This window comes from Mandrillus leucophaeus, unplaced genomic scaffold (genome assembly GCF_000951045.1).
Source record: "Mandrillus leucophaeus isolate KB7577 unplaced genomic scaffold, Mleu.le_1.0 Scaffold1342, whole genome shotgun sequence".
Classification (NCBI taxonomy): Eukaryota; Metazoa; Chordata; class Mammalia; order Primates; family Cercopithecidae; genus Mandrillus; species Mandrillus leucophaeus.
This window is the reverse complement of record NW_012101302.1, coordinates 58803-82265: the sequence shown is the minus strand read 5'-3', so window position 1 is coordinate 82265 and position 23463 is coordinate 58803. Positions and strand designations below refer to the sequence as shown.

The following is a 23463-nucleotide window of genomic DNA, read 5'->3' as shown; positions in this document are numbered from 1 at the left end:
ATTATTTTTTCATTATAATTTTACAGGTTATACAAAAAGGAAAATTGAGAAATAGATGTTTGAAAATCAAATGCGTGCAGTATCAAAATAAGCAAAATCAGAGTAGAGAAATTAGTAACCACACTTTATATTTAGCTAAATATCAACTGTAAATCTCACTGGTCAGATCCATAGCAAATATTTGTCAAGCCCTAAGCTTAATACCCTGGTCTTGTTCTAAGCAGTTTATAAATATTACCTAATTTAATTGTCTCAACAATCCTATATAGTAAATACCATTTACTATTGAGGAAACTCAAAGCAGAGAGTTTATGTAAATCGTCAAAAGTCACACAGTTGATAAGTGATAGAAACAGGATTCAAGCCCAAGAAATCTCACTTTGGAGTCTACTTCTTAAGCTATGTGGCTAATTAGTCTCTCCTTTACTATCTACTTTTTGAAGGTGGTAACTCTGTTTTGTCTCCAATACATCCCCCATATTCCTAATCCCTACTGAATCTATTTATGTATTCATTCACTCTTTCTTCCTTACCTTCTCATAATTGGTCTGTTTTGTTTAAACAAATAAGCAAACCCTGTGCTGTTTCTAATCCTCTATTTGCATTAAGATTACTCTCTGCTGCCCCCTGGAGATAGTTTGATGAAACCAATGCTAAGATTTTTGTAAATTTATTTAGCAAATTCAAAAATAGCTGCACATTAAGATTTTGATCACAAAGGATGCTAACATGCCTAAACATTATACATTTAATTTACATCTTTTGGAAACTGCTGAAACATAACAAATGACTACCTGATGGAGAGTACAGATATCATACCTTGAATAAATGGTGCTGAAAAAAATAAAAATGAATCTTTTGAGTTGCCAGGATGGTTTAATAAAAACAACAGTGCTGCCAGGCATGGTGGCTCATGCCTGTATTCCCAACACTTTGGGAAGTTGAGGCAGGAGGATCACTTGAGCCCAGGAGTTTGAGACGAGCCTGGGCAACATAGTGACAGCCCATCTCTATAAAATGTAAAAATTGTTCTAAAAGCAGCAGTGTAAAGAAATGGATAAACAGATGGATGGATGGATGGATGGATGGATGGATGGATGGATGGATGGATGGATAAAAGATAGATTCCCCACCTCATTGCATGAAAATTTGTCAAGACTGCCACTTTGGGGTACCCTGGAATGCAAACTCCAAGATGGAGTTGACTGTGAAGGATTGTTATTATATTAAGGAGTAACTTCAGACCATCACTTGGGGATAAGAAGGAAGAGAAACTGATGTGGGTATAGTAAATCACACTGTACGGTAGCCCCACACCAGACTCAGCTAACCCTATGGGGAGCTATAGAGCTGAAACTGCCCCTTAGAGTTGTCCTCTGTTGTCCTGAAATGGCCAGATCTTTACACTTCTGCATCTATGAGTCATTTGTTATAGCCACAAGAAGGACCACGACCTTGGGTAAGGCAATCCATGAAGAGGCCGATCCCTGAACTGTGGAAAACACTAACAACACTGGAGCAACAGAGTCCTTTACTGAAGGGGGTTGATGGTACCCCACAGTGTTTGTCTGCCAATTGAATAAATGTTGAAAAATAATCTACTCTAATTCTAGTCTCAAATACAATGATATTCCACTCAGCCAATTGTCTTTCATTCCCAAGAAACCAAATTAATGGAAAATCTTGTCAAAAATATAACCTTGAAGGAGCTCTGCATTAAGATATTTCCTACCTGAGGTAGTCAGGTAATTTTCATCTGTGTCAACTGAGAAGTACAGAATATATGGAAATAAATTTTTTAAAGGAGAAGCCCAGTCATATACCCTGGCTAAAAACTAACATCAAGGCAAAGCACGCTGAAGAGAGACAAGTATCATCTGATCTCCAGATCACCCTAATATTAAAGTCAAGAAGAATAGAACATTTTAAAAAGAAATATTCTAGACTGAGCCAAGTGGGTTTACCTTAAATGTCTCAGACAGTATTAATAAGTAAATTCGTTCTGCATAACTTTCTAACAAAAGAATATGAAGCATGAAAATTATATCAATCATAGAAGCTTATATTTACCTGAAATTTTATTCCAATTTTATTGGGCCTTTCCCAAGGAAATGATAAATGTTATGTTGATCCATCATGGTTTTATCTTATCAGTGGCTTAAAAATTTTGTCCCCAAATTACATATTTGACCATCCTGTCTAACTTTTATAAGATAATGTTTTCAGTGAATAACTGAAAAATAATTTTAGTTGGCTAAACACTAATTAGTTACATTTGGAGTTTAAGAATGTCACAATTTTTCATCTAATTTTGAGAGTAGCTTTTAAGGTTACGGCTCCTAAGTTGAACTTCCTGGGTTCAAATTTCAGTTCAGCCTCTTAGTTTTGGGTTACTGTATTATTATTTTTTTTTTTTCTGTTCTCAGAGGCTATTTGATTCCTTTTTCAAATCTGCTACCATTTTTGTAATTTTAGTTTTCTACCAAAACGTTTAGTCCTTCGTCTCCTGAAACATAAAAATAATATTTTAAAGTCTCTGATCATTCCAATATTTAAAGTAGCTGTGGGTAAATCTCTATTGGTTCTTTCTGTGATGTTTGGTCTCCTCATCTGCCAGGTATTGTGTTTTCTTTCTCAAATTGCAGAAAAATTGGAAATTATTTGAGGACCTGCAAATTTTTGTCTTCTTCTGGAGAAGATTTTCATTTGCTTCTGCCAGGAGTCTATAAACACTAGCAATCAGGAATCACCTTAATCCAGTTTTAAGGACTAGAATTTTCTGTGCAATCAGATGACTCAAAGGTAGGTTGCGGTCTATGTGCTATGGCTTGAATGTGTCATCCAAATTTCATGTTGGAAACTAATCCTCAAACTCATATGTTGATTGGAGGTACAGCATTCAGAACGTAAGCAGGATTAGATAAGGTCATCAGGTTGGGACCCTCGTGATGGGACTGATGGCTTTATAATAAGAGGAAGAGAGAACTGAGTTGACATGCACACTCTTGCTCTCTAACCATGTGATACCCTTAACCATGTCATGATGAGCAAGAAGGCCCTTACCAGATGCCAGTCCCTCAAACTTGGACTCTCCAGCCTCTAGAACTGTAGGGGATAGATTTCTTTTATAAACTACCCATTCTGTGGTATTACAGTATAGTAACACAAAATGGACTAAGACACTATATAAGGGGTGATTTTATTTTCCACTCCATCCTATCCCAAATCACTCTTTCCCATTTCAAGAGGCTACCATAGGCACTGGTCACCTTTCAACTAGCTCTTCTATATCAATCAGTAAACATCCCTAGGATAAAAGTAGTTCCAATGCCAGTTTCATCAATCTGTATTTCTTTCTTTTTCTGAATCTTGGTGAGGTAATTATTCATTACCTTGCTAGGTCACTGATACACCATCCAATAGACTTTTAAAATGATTATATCTAGATTTTCTGCTTGGTTTGAGAGGGAAGACTAATCTAAATTTCTTAGTCTGCATGTAAAAGTCCCATCCCTTGATTCTTTACTTTTCCTCATCTGTCATGTAAGTCTTTTTGGTCTCTCCTTTAAAATGTTTCCTGAATTTGACCATTTCACATCATCTCTATTCTACTGGATTAGAAAAGGAAAGATGCAGTTACAGCTTCAAAAGCATGGTTTTTAAAACTAAATCACTGTATCATTTAACTTGTGGGCAGCAGCGAAAAGGTAAACAGATACCAGAAGCCACAGAACACTTGTGTTTGGTGACTGCTTCCATTTTACCACAACTTTCTTCTTTTTTTTTTTTTTTTTTTTTGAGACGGAGTCTTGCTCTGTCGCCCAGGCTGGAGTGCAGTGCCCGGATCTCAGCTCACTGCAAGCTCCGCCTCCCGGGTTTACGCCATTCTCCTGCCTCAGCCTCCCGAGTAGCTGGGACTACAGGCGCCCGCCACCTCGCCCGGCTAGTTTTTTTGTATTTTTTAGTAGAGACGGGGTTTCACCATGTTCGCCAGGATGGTCTCGATCTCCTGACCCGTCTCGGCCTCCCAAAGTGCTGGGATTACAGGCTTGAGCAACCTCGCCTGGCCTTACTACAACTTTCTGAAATGTGTTTTATTAAAGTCGTTTTTATTTGGGTCACTTGTAGCACTGATTATGTTGTTGAAACATAAAAGCTCAGATATTCCATACATGAAATTTAAGAATTTTAAAAGTCTGAAGGCCTACATTAAGACTTTTTTCTTAAAACAATTTATGCTCCATTGACAACTAAGTTATGTTTTTATCACTATTTTCCTACTAGTGATCTTTCTTTCTTGCATGCTTTCTTTTTACTTACTAATATACTACCAATAACTTGGAGTAATTTAATGTGATTTCAAAATGTGTGTAGGGAAATTGTCTAAAGCATACTGTTACTATTATCTCACATTGGGAAAAGAAGAAGTAGGAAATATGAAACTGTTGAAAACGTTTCAATGTTGAATGTTCTGTATTGAGAAAAGGAAGTCGATAACATCTTGTTTGATTTAATATTTTTCTTTTACTTGGCTAAATACGATAAAGCAATTAAACCTGTAAGAAGTAGTGCTCTGCTTCCTAGCCAAAGTATCTTTAATTCTGGAAATTTTCTGTAAATTTCCTCCTTTTACTTCATTTTTTTCAAGTACTCCCATAATACTGTTTGGTTTGCTTTTGTTTTGTGTTGTTTTGTTTTTTGAGACAGAGTTTTGCTCTGTCACCCAGGCTGGAGTGCAGTGGTGTAACCTCGGCTCACTGCAACCTCTGCCTCTCAGGCTCAAGTGATTCTCCTGCCTCAGCCTCCCAAGTAGTTAGGATTACAGGTGTGCACCACCATACCTGGCTAATTTTTTGCATTTACAGTAGAGAAAGGGGTTTCACCATGTTAGCCAGGCTGGTCTCCTACTCCTGGCCTCAAATTGATCTGCCCACCTCAGCCTCCCAAAGTGCTGGGATTAAAGGAGTGAGCCACCATGCCCAACCCTTATAATATTGTTATTTAAATTTCTTCTTTTTACCTTCACAGCTCTTAACTTTTAAATTCTTTATATTTTTTATCCCTTCCTAATATTTATTGGAATATTCTCCAATCTAATTATCCTGCTCACTATTTTGTTCTTCAAGTTAATATTATTCAACTTTTAAACACATCCATTGAGAAATTTACTTCAACAATAATATAATTCATATCCAATATGTTCAACTGGTACTTTTTAGAAGCTTCCTGTTTCATATTTGCCATATATTCCCTTATCTCTGATGATATTTTCTGTTTTTATTTTAAATTCTTTGTCTGCCAAGTCCATTCATTCTGATTACCTCTAGAATGAATTATCTTTTTCCTATTTTTCCTTCTATTGCTTGTGGGTTCATAATGTGAGCTTGTGAGATTATACTATTATGTTAAAATCAGCTATCTTTAAAAAAAAAAATCAGCTATCTTGGTAAATAACAGATACCTAGAGAGAGGAGTGAAAGGTCAGGTTCTGACTTGTACTAGTCTAGGCAGGAGAGAGATGTATCACAGCATTCTAGGCTCAACCACTCGTGCGCCCACCACCCATGAGATCCTGCCTATGAGGTAATCACCTAGTACTACTACACCAGGCATTGTTCCTTTCTAGAGAGTAATCACAAAACATTGTTTGAATCTGATTGTCCAGCCCCTAGAGGAGGATGGGGAAGGAGGTTGGAGGGAATGTTCAAGGACATTGCTGCACTCAACTCCAGCTAAATCTGATGTTCACACCAGTTGAATCACCAATTCATTGCATTCCTCTCCAGAGGCCCCATATTTTATTATAGGTGGCTGAGACAGCAGCTTTGATTACAACCTCCTTCCACAGGAATAATTCTAGTTTTCCCATGTCCTATTAATATGACTAGAGAAGGTCTGCCCCACTTTTCTCAAAAATCTCCAGAGAAATCACTTGTATTTAGAGCAGAACCTGGAATACATCTTTCCTACAAGTATACAATCTCACAATAAGTGCAGGTGAGAAACTTCTCATTTTTAAATGTTTTTATCTTTAATCTATGTGCAGAAAACCGTTCACGTAGCAGGCCTGTGGCTGCTACCCTTAGAAAGATTTGTTTACAAGATTGGCACTGGGCTGACATTTGAGAACTTGACTGGTAAACAGTTTCCTGTATGAATAGAAAACGATCTATTCATGATAAGTGGCTCACTGTATCTAAACTATTTGTACAAACAATGTGGTACATCACGATGCTGTTTTCCTTCTGCAAATCTGAACTTTCAGTGACTATAGTCAGTCACACAGGCACTAGATGCCTATATGATCAGCACTCGATAAAAACCCTGGACTCCTAGGCTCAGGTGAGCTTTCCTTGTAGACAACATTTCACACGTGTTGTTAAAACTCATAGCTGGCAGAATTAATTGCATCCTGTGCAACTTAGGGGACGATTAGAAGCTTGCGCCTGGCTTCCTCCAAACTTCGAGTGCCTTTTCCCTTTGCCAGGCTTGCTTTGTATTCTTTTGTTGTGGTAAATTATAGGCATAAGTACAACTATATGCTGAGTCCTGTGCATCCTTGTTCACCTCATCTGGGAGCTAGTCTTGGGAACACCTGACACACTCTACCTATGAATAAGTTAAAAATTTGAATCTGTGCCAATATATCTGCCTGTGAATGTTGCCTCATCCCCTCAGGGTGTTAGAGAACATTCCATTCACTTCCAATAAGGCAACAAGATATAAACTAGATGTGTACTACAAACTAAACTTGCCCACTAAAATAATCTTGCTTAATATACAAGAAGAATTAAAATGTTAATGAATTAATCAGTCAGAACAGCAAAATCCATACTATTTTCCAACAATAAAAAAGCCCTCTGAGCTTGTTACTGATATAAAAACGCAATTTGAATATGGTAGTGTTCCAAATTATTCTAATAGCACTTGTACGGCACAGAGCCAAAGCCAAATTATGAATGAAAAAAATTAAGACCACTTAAAGCAATCATTTCTGTCTCTATTGACAAAAACAACCTTGACAGAAGTGAACCTTTACTCCTTCTCCAGAATCCAAATCATTCTATGAACTCACCTCCTACATATGAGTACTGTCTGATGGTTAATCTCCAGATCTCTTTAGAGAAATCTGTCAGTGCAGTAGGCACAACCTTAAAAGAAAGTTCAAACAACGTCTCTGAAAAAGAAAAAAATTCTCTAAACTTAGATAGATTCCCTAAAGATACATTAATCAGATATTTTAAAAAACTCAATGCTTTCATGAGCTCCAAAGACTAAGATCATGGAAAATGCATCTCTACTGGTTCTTGAATGATGGTAAAATAATAAATCTCAAGAATAATAATTTATACTCTAATTAAGAAATTAAGTCTGGGCGTGGTGGCTCATGCCTGTAATCCCAGCACTTTGGGAGGCTAAGGCAAGATGATTTCTTGAGGCTAGGAGTTCAAAACCAACCTGGGCAACATAGTGAGACTCTGTCTCTCAAAAAAACAAAAACAAAAACAAAAACAAACTTTGTACAATTAGCCAAGGGTGGTTGAGTGCCTGTCCTCCCAGCTACTTAGGAGGCTGAGGCAGGAAGATCACTTGAGCCCAGGAGGTTGAGACTACAGTGAGCCATGATTGTGCCCACTCCAGCGTGGGCAACAGAGTGAGACCTTGTCTCTAAAACAAAAGAAGAAATTAGGTGACCAAATCAAACTTGTGCCACAAATTTGTGTCAATGTGTCAGATAATATCTAAAGTAAAATTTTAAAATGAATGTTGCACAGAAAACCTGAGAAAAAATATAATTAAATGTATTTTAAATTTAAATCATTCATTCAGATAGTAGTTATTACAATTTAAGTAATTTATGTGGAAGGTTCTCCCATATCATCCTCCTTCAAATAAAGCCTCTTTCATCTTCCTTTGTCCCAGTATTTTCTTCCTAATACAAGAGTTTGAGATCCCAATTTGAAAGTAACCAGGTCTTTCTCATAGTTTATCAGTACTCAGATAAATTCCTGGCATAGCAGGCACTCAATAAATGTTCATTATTGTTGTTAAGACAAGGGGAAAAGTCAGGGTAAGAAAGGTCTAGCGGAAATCAGACACCGAGACCTAATCCATTCCCTCTCTCTAGTTCTAGAAGTAAGTTTTGCTAGAGTCCCTGCTCTTGCTTCTGTCAGGACATTCAAACCATGTTTAACTTAGGATGCGAGTTCTCTGATATCCCCAATGTCCCCTCCCTATCTAGGCCTACAAAGCTTACCTTCTTCATGTCTTAGATGGATTCCATAAGCTTGAAACCTATAGGACCTGGATATAAATTGGGATCACTCTGGACCCAACGGCCATTCGCTATAGAGGCAGACATCGCAGTAAGAACAATTGAGAGGATCCTGTCCTACCTATCTTCCTTCTATTCTCAGCTGAGCATGACAGAGTATAACTACGACATTTAGGGCAGATGAATTTTAGCAATAAAAGCTGATTGTAGGGATGATGTATAACACCTGTCAAAGTCATATTAAATTTTTAAAACCTTGTTAACTTTGTGGTAAACTACCTCCTTGGTATCAAAACGGAAGGCACTTTTTCTCAGAAGGTTGGCCACAAATACATCCTAAGTCATACTGGGAATAAGCCATGTGATTATCTGGGGTAAGCATTCCAGGGAGAAGTACAAGGACAGAGAGGCAGGTGTGTGTATACGGCTTGCTTGAAAAACAGCAAGGAAGCCAGTGTGGCTGGAATGTAGATGAAGTCAGACAAGAGTGGAAGAAGAAAACGAAAGATCATGGAGAGCTTTTTAGGTTAGTGCAAGGACTTTTTCTATGAGTGAGACAGGAGGCTCTTGGAGGTTTAGCTTATATTTTAACAGGATCATGGTTGCTGCCATTCAAATGGGGGAAGTACTCTTGTCCCCCTGACAGGGCATGTGACAGGGAGTGGCTCGCTTCTTCAGGGCCCCACTGCTCAAACCTCTAGGGGGGCATACAGACGGGCAGGTTGTGGGGCTCCGACTCCACGGCAGCATCTAGGGGTGGATGTTTACAGCTCCTGAAGCCCCAGTGGGCATGTGCTACTGTGTGCTCTTTTAGTTTCGTCATCTATAGGCGGCTTGTGTTAACCAGCTAACTAGACTCTCTACCTTGTCACAAGGACAGAGAGCTTTCGATATCCTGAGTTCTTGCTTTGGTGTACTGGAGGAATCGGATCACACATGGGCTTGGAGAATGAGTGCATGGTTTTGAGTGGAAGTAGCTCACAGCAGAAAGGGGAGCCACAAGGGAGATGGTTTTCCCCAGGAGTTCAGCCACTCAGCAGCCCTCTAACCACCCCTGCCAAACTCTGCATCATTCTGCTGGTCAATGGCCTGCTGGTGGGCAGCCTGCTCCCCTCGACGTCCTCTTGACATCCAGCAGCTTGTCTTCTTCCACCAACGTGTTCCTCTCAAGGTCCAGCCACTTGTACATCTGCCTGCTAGGTGTCGGGGGTTTTTATAGGCACAGGATGGGGGCGTAGCAGACCAGGGTGGTTTTCGGAAATGCAACATTTGGGCACACAGCCAGAAGTGCCTGTCCTCATCTAGGTCCGTGGGCACAGGCCGGGGGTGGAGCTCTAGCCAGGGACCTGCCCTTCTCCTCCTCGCACTTCCCTGCCCCGCTTCCCTATCACCATGTTGCAAATATACTGAAGGGGGCAAAGGGCAAAGGTGGGTAATCAATTTGAAAGCTACTGCAATAATCTAGGTGGGAGATAATGGTGGCTTGTATCAGGGTGGTAGCAGTGGATGTGCTAAAAAGTATCCAATTCAGGATATGTTTTGAAGGTAAAGCCAAGAGGATTGTTAACAACTTGGACTACGGGTAACAGAAAAAAGGAGTCCAGAATTTCTCCCAAGATTTTCAGTTAGGTCAACTGGAGGAATGAAGGTGCCATTGTCTCTTACAGATTAGGAGACAATTAGAGAATATTAGAAATTCCGTTTTGGACACAGTAAATGGGAGGCGCATATTATTAGACAGCAAGGTTTTCTAATCTACAGTCCTTCTTTTCCCTACTTGGACTAAAACCCTATTCTGAATCTTAGCCCTGACCTAGCCCTGATCTAGCAGGCTAGATCTACACTTACTGGTTAAGCTCCTACTCCACACACAAAAAGACCACCTCCAACCAAGATGCTGCCAACAACAACAGATTCACAGTACTATTGCCAGAACCTAGAAAGTTCTGTCATAACATCCTATCCACCAGATTTCATTCCCTTCAATACTAATTTTGTTTTTATTTTTTTAGAGACAGTCTCGTTTTGTTGCCCAGGCTCAAGCGATCCTGCTGCCTTGGCCTCCCAAAGTGCTGGGATTACAGGTGTGAGCCTCTTTTCCTGGGCTTTGATAATTCCCTGTAGACCAGATAATTTCCATTGCAGCCCTACAATGGGGTTATTATAAACTAATTCCTCCCAATTCTAACCCCTTGTTACTAGTATGTCTCACTGCTATGTATGTTTCATATTTAAACTTCTGCAAATTAGGAAAGAGTTTAATCATGTTGAGGGAAAACACAGTGCATTATTAACTCTAAACCATCCTTCTGAAGTTTCATATGCTTTGTTTACACAGATGTTTTTAAAAGATGAAGTGAAAGAGAAAAATATATATATAAATTGTCAAGTGGTTTTACTAGTCATACTTTCCAGTAGACTGTTTGATCCTTCAAGCTTTGTATGACAAGAAAATTTGTTGCAAAAACTGTCCTGTCAAATAATTCTAAAATGATTTGTCCTATCAAATGAACCCCAAAATGATTTAGAATTCAGAACCATGAATGATTATTAAATGAATACTATAATGTCTATTAATCCCGGAACACCTCTAAAACCTTTCTAAGAATTGCCAAAACTCTTTTATGCTCTTATTTCCAAATCTGGGCTCCAAGATTTGAAAACAAAATGGCATGTATAAAAGCACTTTCAAAGCATATTACATACACAGTAATAAGAATCCCAAATTTCTGATGTATATAACAGTGTTATATACACTTTTATATATGCAGGAGCGAGAATAGCGAACAGAAAAGCACCCCAAACTCTAACGCAAAGATCAATAAAATATTAGCCAGCCAGCAGCACATCAGGCTGCCGTATTGGATGCCTTCAAAGTCGTTGCTTCTGTTCATTAACTTTTGTATCGTATTTATTCAAGAATTGTCCTGTTTAGTTATTGAACTACCTGGGGAATAGCTCAAGAAACCATGAGTTACCCTTTCTCTGCTATTTGCTGCTGAGGTTTTAGAAAAACTAGTTTATTTAATATACGAATATTTTTCAGTTATTCATTTCATCATTATGATACCTGAATCTCCCATTTCAGCACTGATCGGCTTTAGGGAGAAACTTTGGAAATAAGATGATATTATGAAAGGTCCAGGAAACAATTCTCTAACATCTATGCAAAATTGTTTTTGTAAGAAATCTCTAAAGTTTAATGACATTTCCTGCAGCTATAGCGAAGGCGGAAATACAAACAGTCCCTTCCACGAAAACGAGGTGCTTTTACAATCACATTTCTCATCAGCTCTTTTCTTTTTTTGCAAAAGTGTTTATCCTAGTGATGTGGATTTATGACAAACGTCAACGGTTAATAAGATAACCAAAAACTGTGAAAATCAAGCGTTCCTGGAATGTATCAGAGCTTCACACTGTTAGTCCTTCGCTTAAGACTCAAGGGCCACATGGCCAGGTAAGTAACCTCTGGAAACCGTTAAACATCCTTCCAGTAAGACAAAATCGTTAAGCCCAAAGTGTTAAAGAAACCCAGTGAGCTGTTCCCCGCAGGTCACCGCCTGCCTCCACCCTCCTCCCGCTCACTGAACGCAAAAAGCTTAGACAGGAACGAAAGAGGCCAGAGGAGACTACAACTCCCAGCAGGCGTCGCGGCGGCAACTGGCGCTCACGCACGCGCAACCCAGGACACAGGAGTAAAGTCTGCCCGCCTTCTGGGAAGGGAGAATGGCGGCTCCCGGGCTGCGGCTGGGAGCGGAAAGGCTGTTTGCAATGCCTGCGGTGCTGGAGCTACTGAGCCGCTCTAACAGCACGTCCCAAGCCTTTGCTGAGGTGCTGCGGCTGCCGAAGCAGCAGCTGAGGAAGCTGCTGTACCCGCTGCAGGAAGTCGAGCGGTTCCTCGCCCCCGACAGCAGGCAAGACCTTCACCTGCGTATCTTTGACCCGAGCCCGGAGGACATCGCGAGGGCGGACAACGTCTTCACGGCCACTAAAGGGAACCGTATCGACTACGTCAGCTCTGCCGTTCGTATAGACCACGCCCCGGACCTCCCCCGGCCTGAGGTGAGAGGCGATTCTCACGGTTCACCTGCGCGCCGGCGTCACAGCGCTAACAGCTGTCCCGGCTGTCGGGCTCGCGGGAGATTTTGCTGTTGTATTTTCTAGCTTTGTGTGAGCGCATGTATTTAACTAAATAGATATACGCCGATGCTCCATGTACGTGGGGATACCCGATAAACCCATCGTAAGTAGAAAATGCAGTCAATACCCCATAAACCTATCGTAAAGTCAAAAATCGTTAAGTTGACCCGCTGTAAGCCAGAGACTGCCTGTATACAGTTTAAATTATTTTGGGAATGAATATAGAAGACTTCAAAGTGCTTTAAAAGGTTTTCAAACCCAAACTAAGCATTCAAAAAATTAACTCTGTCCTTTTTTCTCCTATTTAACTTAAGTAGGGAAAACATGCCAGACAAATTAGACAGAATTTAGACAGTGAAGAATAGGAAACGAGTAATTGTTTCACAAATGAGATAGTCCTTATCAATAAGTAACTTTCGCCTAATCTAAATTTCCTATCATTTGCAAAAATAATAATTATCTCTAGATGGCAATAATGTGGAAAGTTTTTTATAACAACGTTTATTAGTGAAATTTCATGAGTGAGCATTTTTGCATGTCCTGCAATTTAATGATATTCTCTTCTAAGTCTGCTAAAAGGCATCTCAACTCTCCATATGTATTTACATTAAGTGCACCATCGCCCAGAGATATTTCATCTAAATATATGTAGAACTATAGTCAGATATTTTGTGTAAATATATGTAGAACTATAGTCAGGATTCAAGGAGTACCTCAATTATTTAATGATTTTGAGACAGCCCTTGCTTTTTTATTTAAGCTTCTAAATTACTGGACTTTTTTGTAATTCGTTTTTAAAATTCAGTTTAATCTACATAATAGCATTAGATTTGCTCTGGCACAGCATTTAAAATTTTTGCAGGACTCCGATCAATTAATTTTGAAGGAGTGACCAGAATTTTCCAGGATAGGTTCCCTGGCCCCTGCCCAGTAAATGTCCCCTAGTTGTCTTGATAACCAAAAATGCCCTTAAAATCTCCAACATGTCCCTCAAGGGGCAGTACGGCCGTCATTGAGAACAACTGATTGGCATTGTACCCCACTACCTCAATACCATGTTCAAAAGCAGAGCCATGTGTATTAATGGTTAATATCGAGAATATTCTGTTGTTTTCCACACTATAAAGGAGAAAAGCTTAATTGGAACAAGAGAGATCAAGGGAAAAGAGTACGTTTTTAAATTGCAGTGGTGTTACAGTATACCATGGGGGTGCCTGAGAAAATGTGCTTCCAAACATGTGGTTGTACTTTTCATCTAGTTCTGTTGAACTGCATTTAGTTTTTACCCTAAAAAGCTTTGTAAATATGAAATACGTAATAACAGTTGCATATATTCTTGAGTAGCGTAGTGAAACTAAAAGCACAGATTGTAGATATACATGTCCTGAGTTCAAATCCCAACTCCTTCACATTGTAGCTGTATAATTTGGGGTTATTGTGTTCTCTCATCCGTAAAAAGGGGATAATATCACCTACTTCCTAGGATGCTATAAAAAAAAATAGAATATGTGCTGAATGCTTAAAATGGTGTCTAGCACATTGAATTCATTCAATAAATATTAGCTATGTTAGAATTTGAAGTTTTTTGCATCTAATGCAACGTATCTTATACAGCTAGTACTTATCTTCTTTTTTCTTGTATAAGGTGTGTTTTATAGGCAGAAGCAATGTTGGAAAATCATCCCTAATCAAGGCTTTATTTTCACTGGCCCCTGAGGTCGAAGTCAGAGTCTCCAAAAAACCAGTACGTTGAAGTTTTTAAATATGTTTGGACTATCTCTTGGATTAACTAACATGAATAATAAATGCTGGAAGGTATAAGAAATCATAATTGCTAAGTTCCTAGAGAAGTAATTTCTTTCAAAAAAGTAATAAAGTAAGACACCCTAATGCCTGTGTATTTCTCTGAAGAAAAGGAAGTATAGCTGGATTTATTTTAGTAGTCTAGACAATATCTTCAGAAAATCTTTCTTTATCCAAATTTTGCAAAGAGTTGCCAAATAAAGTGTGTTATTGTCATTCTATATTTCCTTCTGTAACAGTGATCATCTAGTTCTACACTGATTGTAGGGGAAATGGCTTTTAGGTTTTTCTCGCTTTTTTCCTCCTAGAATCTTTTTTAAGGTATAAGGTACATGAATTAGTTACACAAACACATTCAGCATATTCTTATGTGCTTGTTTTCCTAACCAGTCTGCTGTAACAGCTGTCTATCACTTTCTAATTCCCTCTGCTTTCTTCTCAATGACGCAGTCTCTACCAGTATCTAAGATACCCTTTCTTCAAAATCACCCCCACTTTCTCTCACCTTATCTGGCCATGGTAAACCTTTCCACCAACCCTAATGTTCACTATCCCTGTGTATGTGCGTGTGCGAGTGCACACACACCCCTTTCATTGAGTTGGAACCCTTCCATGAAACTTCACTAGGTCTTTTCTTGCTCCCCACTTCATAAAATGATTCTCTGGCTCCATTGCTAATTATTCTTTCCATTCCTTAACCCTCCCATCCTTACTCCTGCCCTGCCTTACCAAATAAATCAGCTAAATGATCACTTCTAAGTAGAGTGATCTCCTTCCTTTTGTGAGAGTACAATGGAGGAAATGTATTCTTGACATTCCCAATCTGTAATTCTAAAATCATTTTCCTATAGACGAGTAAACTGACTGGGAACTTAAAATCATTTATAAAAATCTTTCCTTTGGTAATATTTGTTCTAAGATCCAAACAATTGGCTTAACTTTTAAAATTGCCTATCATGCTGGGCGCAGTGGCTCACACCTGTAATCCCAGCACTTTGGGAGCCTGAGGCGGTCGGATCACCTGAGGTTGGGAGCTCGAGACCAGCCTGATCAACATGGAGAAACCGTTTCCACTAAAAATATAAAATTAGCCGGGCGTGGTGGTGCATTCCTGTAATTCCAGCTACTCGGGAGGCTGAGGCAGGAGAATCACTTGAGCCTGGGAGGTGGAGGTTGCAGTGAGCTGAGATTGCGCCATTGCACTCCAGCCTGGGCAACAAGATCGAAACTCTGTCTCAAAAAAATAAAATAAAATTGCCTATCATAATCTTATCTTTTCTGATTAATGTATGTCCTATGGACATAAAACTACGAATAAACCAGTTTTTATCATCTGTGCATCAATTTTAGTTGCACAAACATTTTGTAATTATATTGTCTATACAGTAAAAAATTGTTGAATGAAAGCACTAAAATCCACCTAATAAAATATGCAAAACATCTTGATTTTAGGGAAGCAATAGTCTAGGTATAGGAAATGATCAGACTTTGGATCTAGGTTTTATGAAAATGTGTATGACTGATGGTAAGCATTTTAACCCATCCTTGCCATAGTTTCTCTTTAAAGTGGAGATATATTGTTCATCAGAGAATGTTGACTGATGCAGTCACAATTTAGAACAGGGTGAATTTGTCACTAAGAGTTAATCCAATAGGAAAGACTCCAAAATATTTTGCCCATATGTTTCTAATATGGAATCTAAAGTTCTTCTTAAGTCATACAGATTCTTTTTTTAAAATGAAGCAAAAAGTAGTATGATCTAAACTTATCTCCAGCCATTCCCCTTCTGTCTTCTCTTCCTGTTCATCATCAGCATAGTTAAGGTTGTATGTACTTGACTTTTAATAAATATTTGTTGATTAACTGGAAAACATTTTGAATCATTAAGTAGATGGAGGACATATCTTAAGACAGCTTTTTTTCCCTATTTACTTTATCAGGGACACACAAAGAAAATGAATTTTTTCAAAGTTGGAAAACATTTTACAGTGGTGGACATGCCAGGTTATGGCTATAGAGCACCTGAAGATTTTGTTGACATGGTAGAGACCTATCTAAAAGAACGAAGAAAGTAAGGAAAATATTTTCTTACAATAGTTATACATTTAACCCCAAAGCATGTTTTCATCAGTAGAGTATTATACACATGATTAACACTTCAGTTTTATCAAATGACTTATTTTATAAGGTCCATTTTATTCTCATAATATTCCACAATACAATATCTAGGACCAAGGTATATACTGCTTGCTTGTTTTCTGTCTGTGGTTTAGTTTACCCTTAATATTAAATTTAAGTGTTTTCTCAAATTTTAATTGAGACTAAAGAGTACTCAGCATAGTTAATTTTTTTTTTTTTTTTTTTTTTTTTTTTTTTTTTGAGACAGTCTCATTCTGTGACCCAGGCTGGAGTGCAGTGGCACGATCTAGAGTCACTGCAACCTCCATCTCCCGGGTTCAAGTGATTCTCCTGCCTCAGCCTCCCAAGTAGCTGGGACTACAGGTGTGCACCACCATGCTTAGCTCATTTTTGTATTTTTAGTAGAGATGGAGTTTCACCATGTTGGCCAGGCTGGTCTCAAACTCCTGGCCTCAGGTGATCCACCCACCTCGGCTTCCCAGAGTGTGGGATTACAGGCGTGAGCCACTGTGCCCGGCCTATTAATTTTTTTTTAAACCAAACTCTTACCTGGCTAATTTTGAAAATGAAAATTGTTGGTTAAAATCAGTAAATTCTGATCATCTTAAAATACTTCAGACATCAGATCTGCTGCAAGTAATATCTCTTTTTTGTCTCCTTATGTAGTCAAGTAATAGTTCTGTTTCAAAAATTGCACCATATATAGAAAATTGATGTTAATCTTTTGAAATGTAAAAAAATGTTTATAAGTATCTTATTTGTTGTAGCTTTACATAGAGGGTAAAATCATATATTTACATAAGAAAATGCAAAATATAATTTGTCTGGTTTCTGTTATCTATTAGTGTTAGGGTAATAAAGGCCAAGGTGGGCAGATCACAAGGTCCGGAGATTGAGACCATCTTGTCTAACATGGTGAAACCCCGTCTCTACTAAAAATACAAAAAATTAGCCGGGCATGGTGGCGGTGCCTATAGTCCCAGCTACTCGGGAGGCTGAGGCAGGAGAATGGCATGAACCTGGGAGGCAGAGCTTGCAGTGAGCCGAGATCGTGCCACTGTGCTCCCGCCTGGGCAACAGAGCGAGACTCCGTCTCAAAAAAAAGAAAAAAAAATTCTATACAGGCCAGTCACGGCAGCTCATGCCTGTAATCCCAGCACTTTGGGAGGCCAAGGCCAGTGGATCACTTGAGGTCAGGAGTTTGAGACCAGCCTGGCAACATGGTAAAACCTCGACTCTACTAAAAATACAACAACAAAAAATTAGCCAGGCATGGTGGTGCATGCCTGTAATCCCAACTACTCAGGAGACTGAGGCAGGAGAATCACTCGAACCCAGGAGGCGGAGGTTAGTGGCCCAAGATCGTGCCACTGCATTCCAGACTGGGCAACAGAATGAGGTTCTAAAAAAACAAAGTTTTCTAACTAGTGGTTAATTTGATTTTTATAAATTATGGTTTCTATAATTTATAATCTGTAATTTATGGTTAATTTGATTTGTGTCTCTTTCTCCTCGAGTTTAAGCTTTTAGAGGAGGGAAGTCACTCATTATATATCAAGTCCCAGGCAGAATGTCTTATGTCCAATATATCCTTATTGAATTAAGTTAATATTTAGTGAATTTAGTTATTGAAAGTAAATAGCACTGAGACCTACTGGACTGCAGGATAAACTTCTGGCAAAATGAGAATTCCTTTTGCCTGAAGAAATTGTTAAATTTTGGATTGAGATTTACTCCAAGGAGAATTTCTTAGTATAGTAAGGAAGAGGGGATAAATGAATGGGTATATTTTATATTGCCATTAATCTTCTTTTCTACATGCTTATAGCTTGAAGAGAACATTTTTATTAGTGGATAGTGTTGTTGGAATTCAAAAAACAGACAATATTGCCATAGAAATGTGTGAAGAATTTGCATTACCTTATGTGGTAAGTACTTCCTTTCAATCATGGTTGCAATTAGAAATAATCAGTTCTATGTGCATCTGTGTGTACATGCACCTTTTAACAATTAAACTTGTGTTGCCTCCTCAAAAGATAAAGGAGAGTGCCTTTTAAATAATCTTTTCAATTAATCATCCGTTAATATTAATTAAAATAAGTTCTGTGGCACTTTTATTCTTTTCTGTCGCTCAGCTGTATGTTTTAAAAATTAAAGGTTTCTTTCAGCTGTTCATTTAATGTTCTTATGTACTTTTCACTTTTTCTTTTTATAGCAACATAAACATTTTTTCAGAAAACGTTAGCTCTTTAACAGCAGCTTGACAGACAGTACTGATAAGAATGTGAATAAAACTGCCACTTTAAAAGTTGCTTAACTAATTTAAAATTTTAAAATTGTTCCAGGAACATAGCAGCCTCCAGCACACACTAGTAGGATTTTTATATTTTTAAAGCAAACAAAATTTCTTCTGGGTATTTCTTTCAAGTATTCTTTGTCTTTTGACATAGAATAGAATACAGAATTGTAGATTGGTATCCACATTAATTTTGCTTTGTGAGACTTCCAGATAAAATAGCACTCTTAAAGTTTCTTTCCAAAGAAAAGTGAAGAACACAATAACTATAATTTGGTTTCAAAAAGATGTCAGAAAGCCACTAATATGTAGAAGTGGAGTTTAGTACAAATCACACCAAGTAACTAGTCAGCCACTTTTGTTTTATTCTTGGGGTCTTGGAATTCTTGGGGTTTGCAAAAGCCCTATGAAGCATTAGAGACAATTTATTAGGAGTCAAAGGACTGATAGTCTACCTAGTAAAAATGCCTAAATATTGCCAAACTAAATAATAGTATTCCTTATTTGGTATCACAGATACTAGTTTATGAAATCATATATTTTCCTCAATTTTCATTGAAAGGAAATACTACTTTCTTCGTTGGAAAAGGAATTGGAATAGAGAAATTATATCTGTATCTCCTTTTAAATATCAGTATATTTGCCTTTATGAGAAAAGACTCCCATTTGTGGAGGGATTCACAGGTCATTAGAAACCACACACTTTCTGCTTCTCACTATGGGAAAAACACTGGAACCATGTTTTTCCTCTGCTCTCATACCACAACAATTAACACAGAAGATTTCTGTGGTCAAATATGTAGGGGTTTTTCCTTCACCAACAAGCAGTGGACACCAGCTCGGTATCTGAAAATTTGATTCTGATACTGTCTATCTGGAGATAACATCAGATCCTACAGACTGAGGATTCAGTCCCCAAGACTACTCCTCCCACCTGGCTTCAGACACTAGCCACAATTTTGGGCCTCTAGAATATCTAGACTGGCTTCAAGTTGGGGTTCCCACTGTCCGTTCTTTGGGTTTGATTAATTGCTGGAGTGGCTCACAGAACTCAGGGAAACATGTTTTCTGATGGTATTATAAAGTATATTACAAAGGATACAATGAAGATGCACTTCAGAACCTCCATGTCCTCCTTGGGCATGCCACCCTCTGGGAACATCCCAGTGTTCAGCTATTTGAAAGCTCTCCAAACCCAGTCTTCTGGGCTTTTATGGAAGCTTCATGACATCAGCATCCCTTCCCCCAGGGCATAGGGTGGGACCCTCTCTGGAATGAGGGTCATATGACCCATAATGAGAAAGGTGAGGGAAAATTACAAGTCTTGTCTTGGAGCAGGTGAATGGAAGGCAGGAGGTCAGAGAGATTTTATTTCCTGATGCCTAACATATCCAACGTTAAAACAAAAGATTGTAACAAGGGCTATGGGAGTTATGAGAAAGGCACCGTGGACACAAACCAATATATGTATCATGACATCTCACTCCTGCCATTAGCATCTTTTATGACTAAAAAGCAAAAATGATTTGCCAGGAAATTTAATTTTACAGAAGCTCACCAGGAATACTTGGTGGATTAAGGTTTTATTTTTAATTGATTTTTGTAATCATCCATACTTTGACCTTTTCTGCACTACGATACTTGTCTTTGGACAAGTAGAATTCTGGACTTACTTGGAATATAACTAGTAGATACAACCTACAAATAGCCTGATTTCTGATTTTTTCTTTAGAGTATAGGTCAAAACATGATTACAAATTGATAATTTTATATAGATAAACCCAATATTCATTTATATATCTTAAGCTATCAGATATATTGTGATCATATGAACAATTGCAAATGTAACTCCAGGACCCTTCTCATTGATCTTTCCAAGATATTATCGCCCTATGTGGTTAAAGCACTATTAAGCAGCGGACACACAGTGTATACTTTATGTGTTTCACACATTTGCTCATTTAATCTTCGTAGCTACTCCTTTATGGGTCATTCTTTTTGTTTTATAGATGAGGAAATAGGTACAGAGAGATAAATTTGCACGGGTCACCTAGTTGTGAATGAAAAATTATAGCTAAAATGTGTAAAATTATTAAGAACCACTTTATTTCTAATGCATAAAAATTTGTTTTCTTATAGATTGTATTAACAAAAATTGACAAATCTTCCAAGGGACATCTTTTAAAACAAGTGCTTCAGATCCAGAAATTTGTTAACACGAAAACTCAAGGATGTTTTCCTCAGTTGTTTCCTGTAAGGTAAGAGTTGTTTTGTTTTTTGTATTTTATGAAGTAACATGAGAATGTTGTGGGTTTTAAATTTTTTTTATCTCAATCGTTTTTGGGGAACAGGTTTTTGGTTGCGTGGAAGAGTTCTTAGTGATTATGAGATTTTAGCACACCCATCACCTAAGCAGTTAGTGCACAGTGTACCGTGTGTGTAGTCTTTTATCGCTCGCCCCTCCCACTTTTCCCCATGAATCCCCAAAGTCCATTATATCATTCTTATGCCTTTGTGTCCTCACAGCTCAGCTCCCGCTTATCAGTGAGAACATACAGCATTTGGTTTTTCATTCCTGAGTTACTTCACTTAGAATAATGGTCTCCACCTCCATCCAGGTTGCTTCAAATGCCATTATTTTGTTCCATTTTATGGCTGAGTAGTACATGGTACATATATACCACATTTTCTTTATCCACTTGTTGAATTGTTTTTATAACTTTATATACTGAAAACCTGTAATACTGTCAGTATCTCTTAAAGTGTCACTTAAAACTAGAGGCATTTGAAGGCCAGGCGCTGTGGCTCACACCTGTTAATCCTAGCACTTTTGGGCGGATCACCTGAGGTCAGGAGTCCAAAACCAGCCTGGTCAACATGGTGAAAACCTATCTCTAGAAAAATTAAAACAAAAAAAAATTAGCCAGGTGTGGTGGCACACGCCTGTAATCCCAGCTGCTTGGGAGGCGGAGGTTGCAGTGAGCCAAGATCGCACCATTGCACTCCAGCTTGCGCAACAGAGCAAGACTCCGTCTCATAAAAAAAAAAAAAAAAAAAAAAAACTAGTATATCCATACCTGAGAAACATTTTGGCTGATCTCCATACTGATGGACAGAGGGATGGATGGATGTAGGAAGACAGATAGAAAAATAATATATACAGTAACAGTGATGGTAATTTTTTTAAAACCTGAAAAGTCTAACAAGGTAATTGAATATTTGTTACAAAAAAGAACAAACTAAAGAGATCAAGACTTATTCTGGAAAACAAAGCAAAACAGAAGGTATAGTGAAATTTTTGGAATCATGAAGGAAATGGATCAGATATTGATCATCAGATTTTAGGATACTACAAGACGGGGCTGGGGGAAGGGAAGAAAGGTAGAACACATTAAAAGATGTTCTGCTTTCATACATGAAATCATAAGAATTTGCAAATTTTTTTAGGTTGATGAATTCAGATGTTATCTCTGAGGAAAGGAAGAAAATTATTTTTTTCTTTTCTTTTCACAGCTCTGTGACCTTTTCTGGAATCCATCTGTTGAGAAGCTTTATAGCCAGTGTAACAGGAAATCTTGACTAACGGTTCCCAGTTTAGCTGAAGATTCAAAAAAAAAAAAAGAAGCTTTATGCTAACTGGAGTTAAATACCTAGAAGAATTCCAACATTGTTTTAAATGTTGGGCATCTATAACTTCCAGGAGGATCACTTCAGCTTTAAAACAAGAATTTGCGCCTGGGGGGAAAAAAGTTTATAAGTAATTGAATTATGGTGTTCATTAGAACAGCTGCTAGCTGATTCCCCTGTTTTAACAAACTGACGAGCAAGAGCACAGCCATAAAATGAAAACCTGTTACAACTATGTAGAGAAGGGTTTGACATTTTATTGGGCTTTTGTCTTTTGAATATGTCTACTACGTGTATTTTTTTTTTTTAATGTTAATATGGGCCAGGTAAAAGGGGGCTGCTTTTTTGTTAAGCATCGATAGGTAAGTTGATGGATAAATGTTACTATGTAAGCCTATTTTTTTGAGTCCTTATTTGAATATTGAAAACATTCTTGATAAAATGTGTTAGTCCATGTTGGAAACAACCGAAAGAACAGAATTCAAGTTCCAGTTCTGATGTTTATTATATATGTTGGATCTTGGGCAACTTACTTGATTTCTCTGAAATTTATGTTATTGTAACCTTGAAAGCTATTAAGAGTAAAATGGTTTTACAGCAGGTAACATGTGAGAAGACAGCTACATATTTGTAAAGCCAAACCAACAAAGAAATATAGCAAAATTCACAGGTAGATTACAGGAAATGTCCTTTCACGGGGGAAGTAACATTTTCACTAGTGAAAAAGCAAAAAACAAAAATAGCTTTAAGTGAGAAAACTAATTTGCAAAAGGCAAGAGAAAAAAGCTGATGGGACAGTTTAAGATGGCTACATTTAAAATTCAGAATGGAAAGATAAAGCCTTTGAACTAAAGGTAATAGAAAAGATTTTTGTGAAGGTGCCACTGACCTATTCATATAAGTGGCTTAGCTTTTCAAAGTAAAGCTGAATATTAAAAGGTTATAGCTGTATTGCTGGATAAAAAATTAAAGCTATAAACCAACTTCATGGCTTTTTTCCAGAAAATAATCTGAATATATTGTCAGTTGTATAGTTGATGGAATTGGTCTAATCTAACCCGGAATGTTTTCAGCTAGAAAAAAGATTTTTTAAATATAGACATTCATAAAATATATAGTAACAAAAGAGTTATCTTGGAAGTCATCTTTTTGTCTGTCAGTGTTACTTTACTGCTTTGATTT

At 37.9% G+C, this 23463-nt stretch overlaps 1 protein-coding gene across 2 annotated transcripts; it reads left to right on the top strand.

Annotated features, from left to right (window-relative positions):
* The first annotated feature begins 11769 nt into the window (after positions 1-11769).
* GTPBP8 (GTP-binding protein 8 (putative)) lies at positions 11770-22678 on the top strand. 2 transcript variants are annotated; one of them, XM_011973100.1, is made up of 6 exons: positions 11770-12337; positions 14061-14159; positions 16160-16290; positions 18187-18286; positions 20794-20912; positions 22168-22678. In XM_011973100.1, the coding sequence occupies exons 1-6, from the start codon at positions 12002-12004 to the stop codon at positions 22235-22237; spliced, it is 855 nt and encodes a 284-aa protein (XP_011828490.1). In that variant the 5' UTR covers positions 11770-12001; the 3' UTR covers positions 22238-22678. The 2 variants fall into 2 exon arrangements, with proteins under 2 accessions (XP_011828490.1, XP_011828491.1); XM_011973101.1 differs by lacking the exon at positions 14061-14159.
* The last annotated feature ends 785 nt before the right edge of the window (positions 22679-23463 follow it).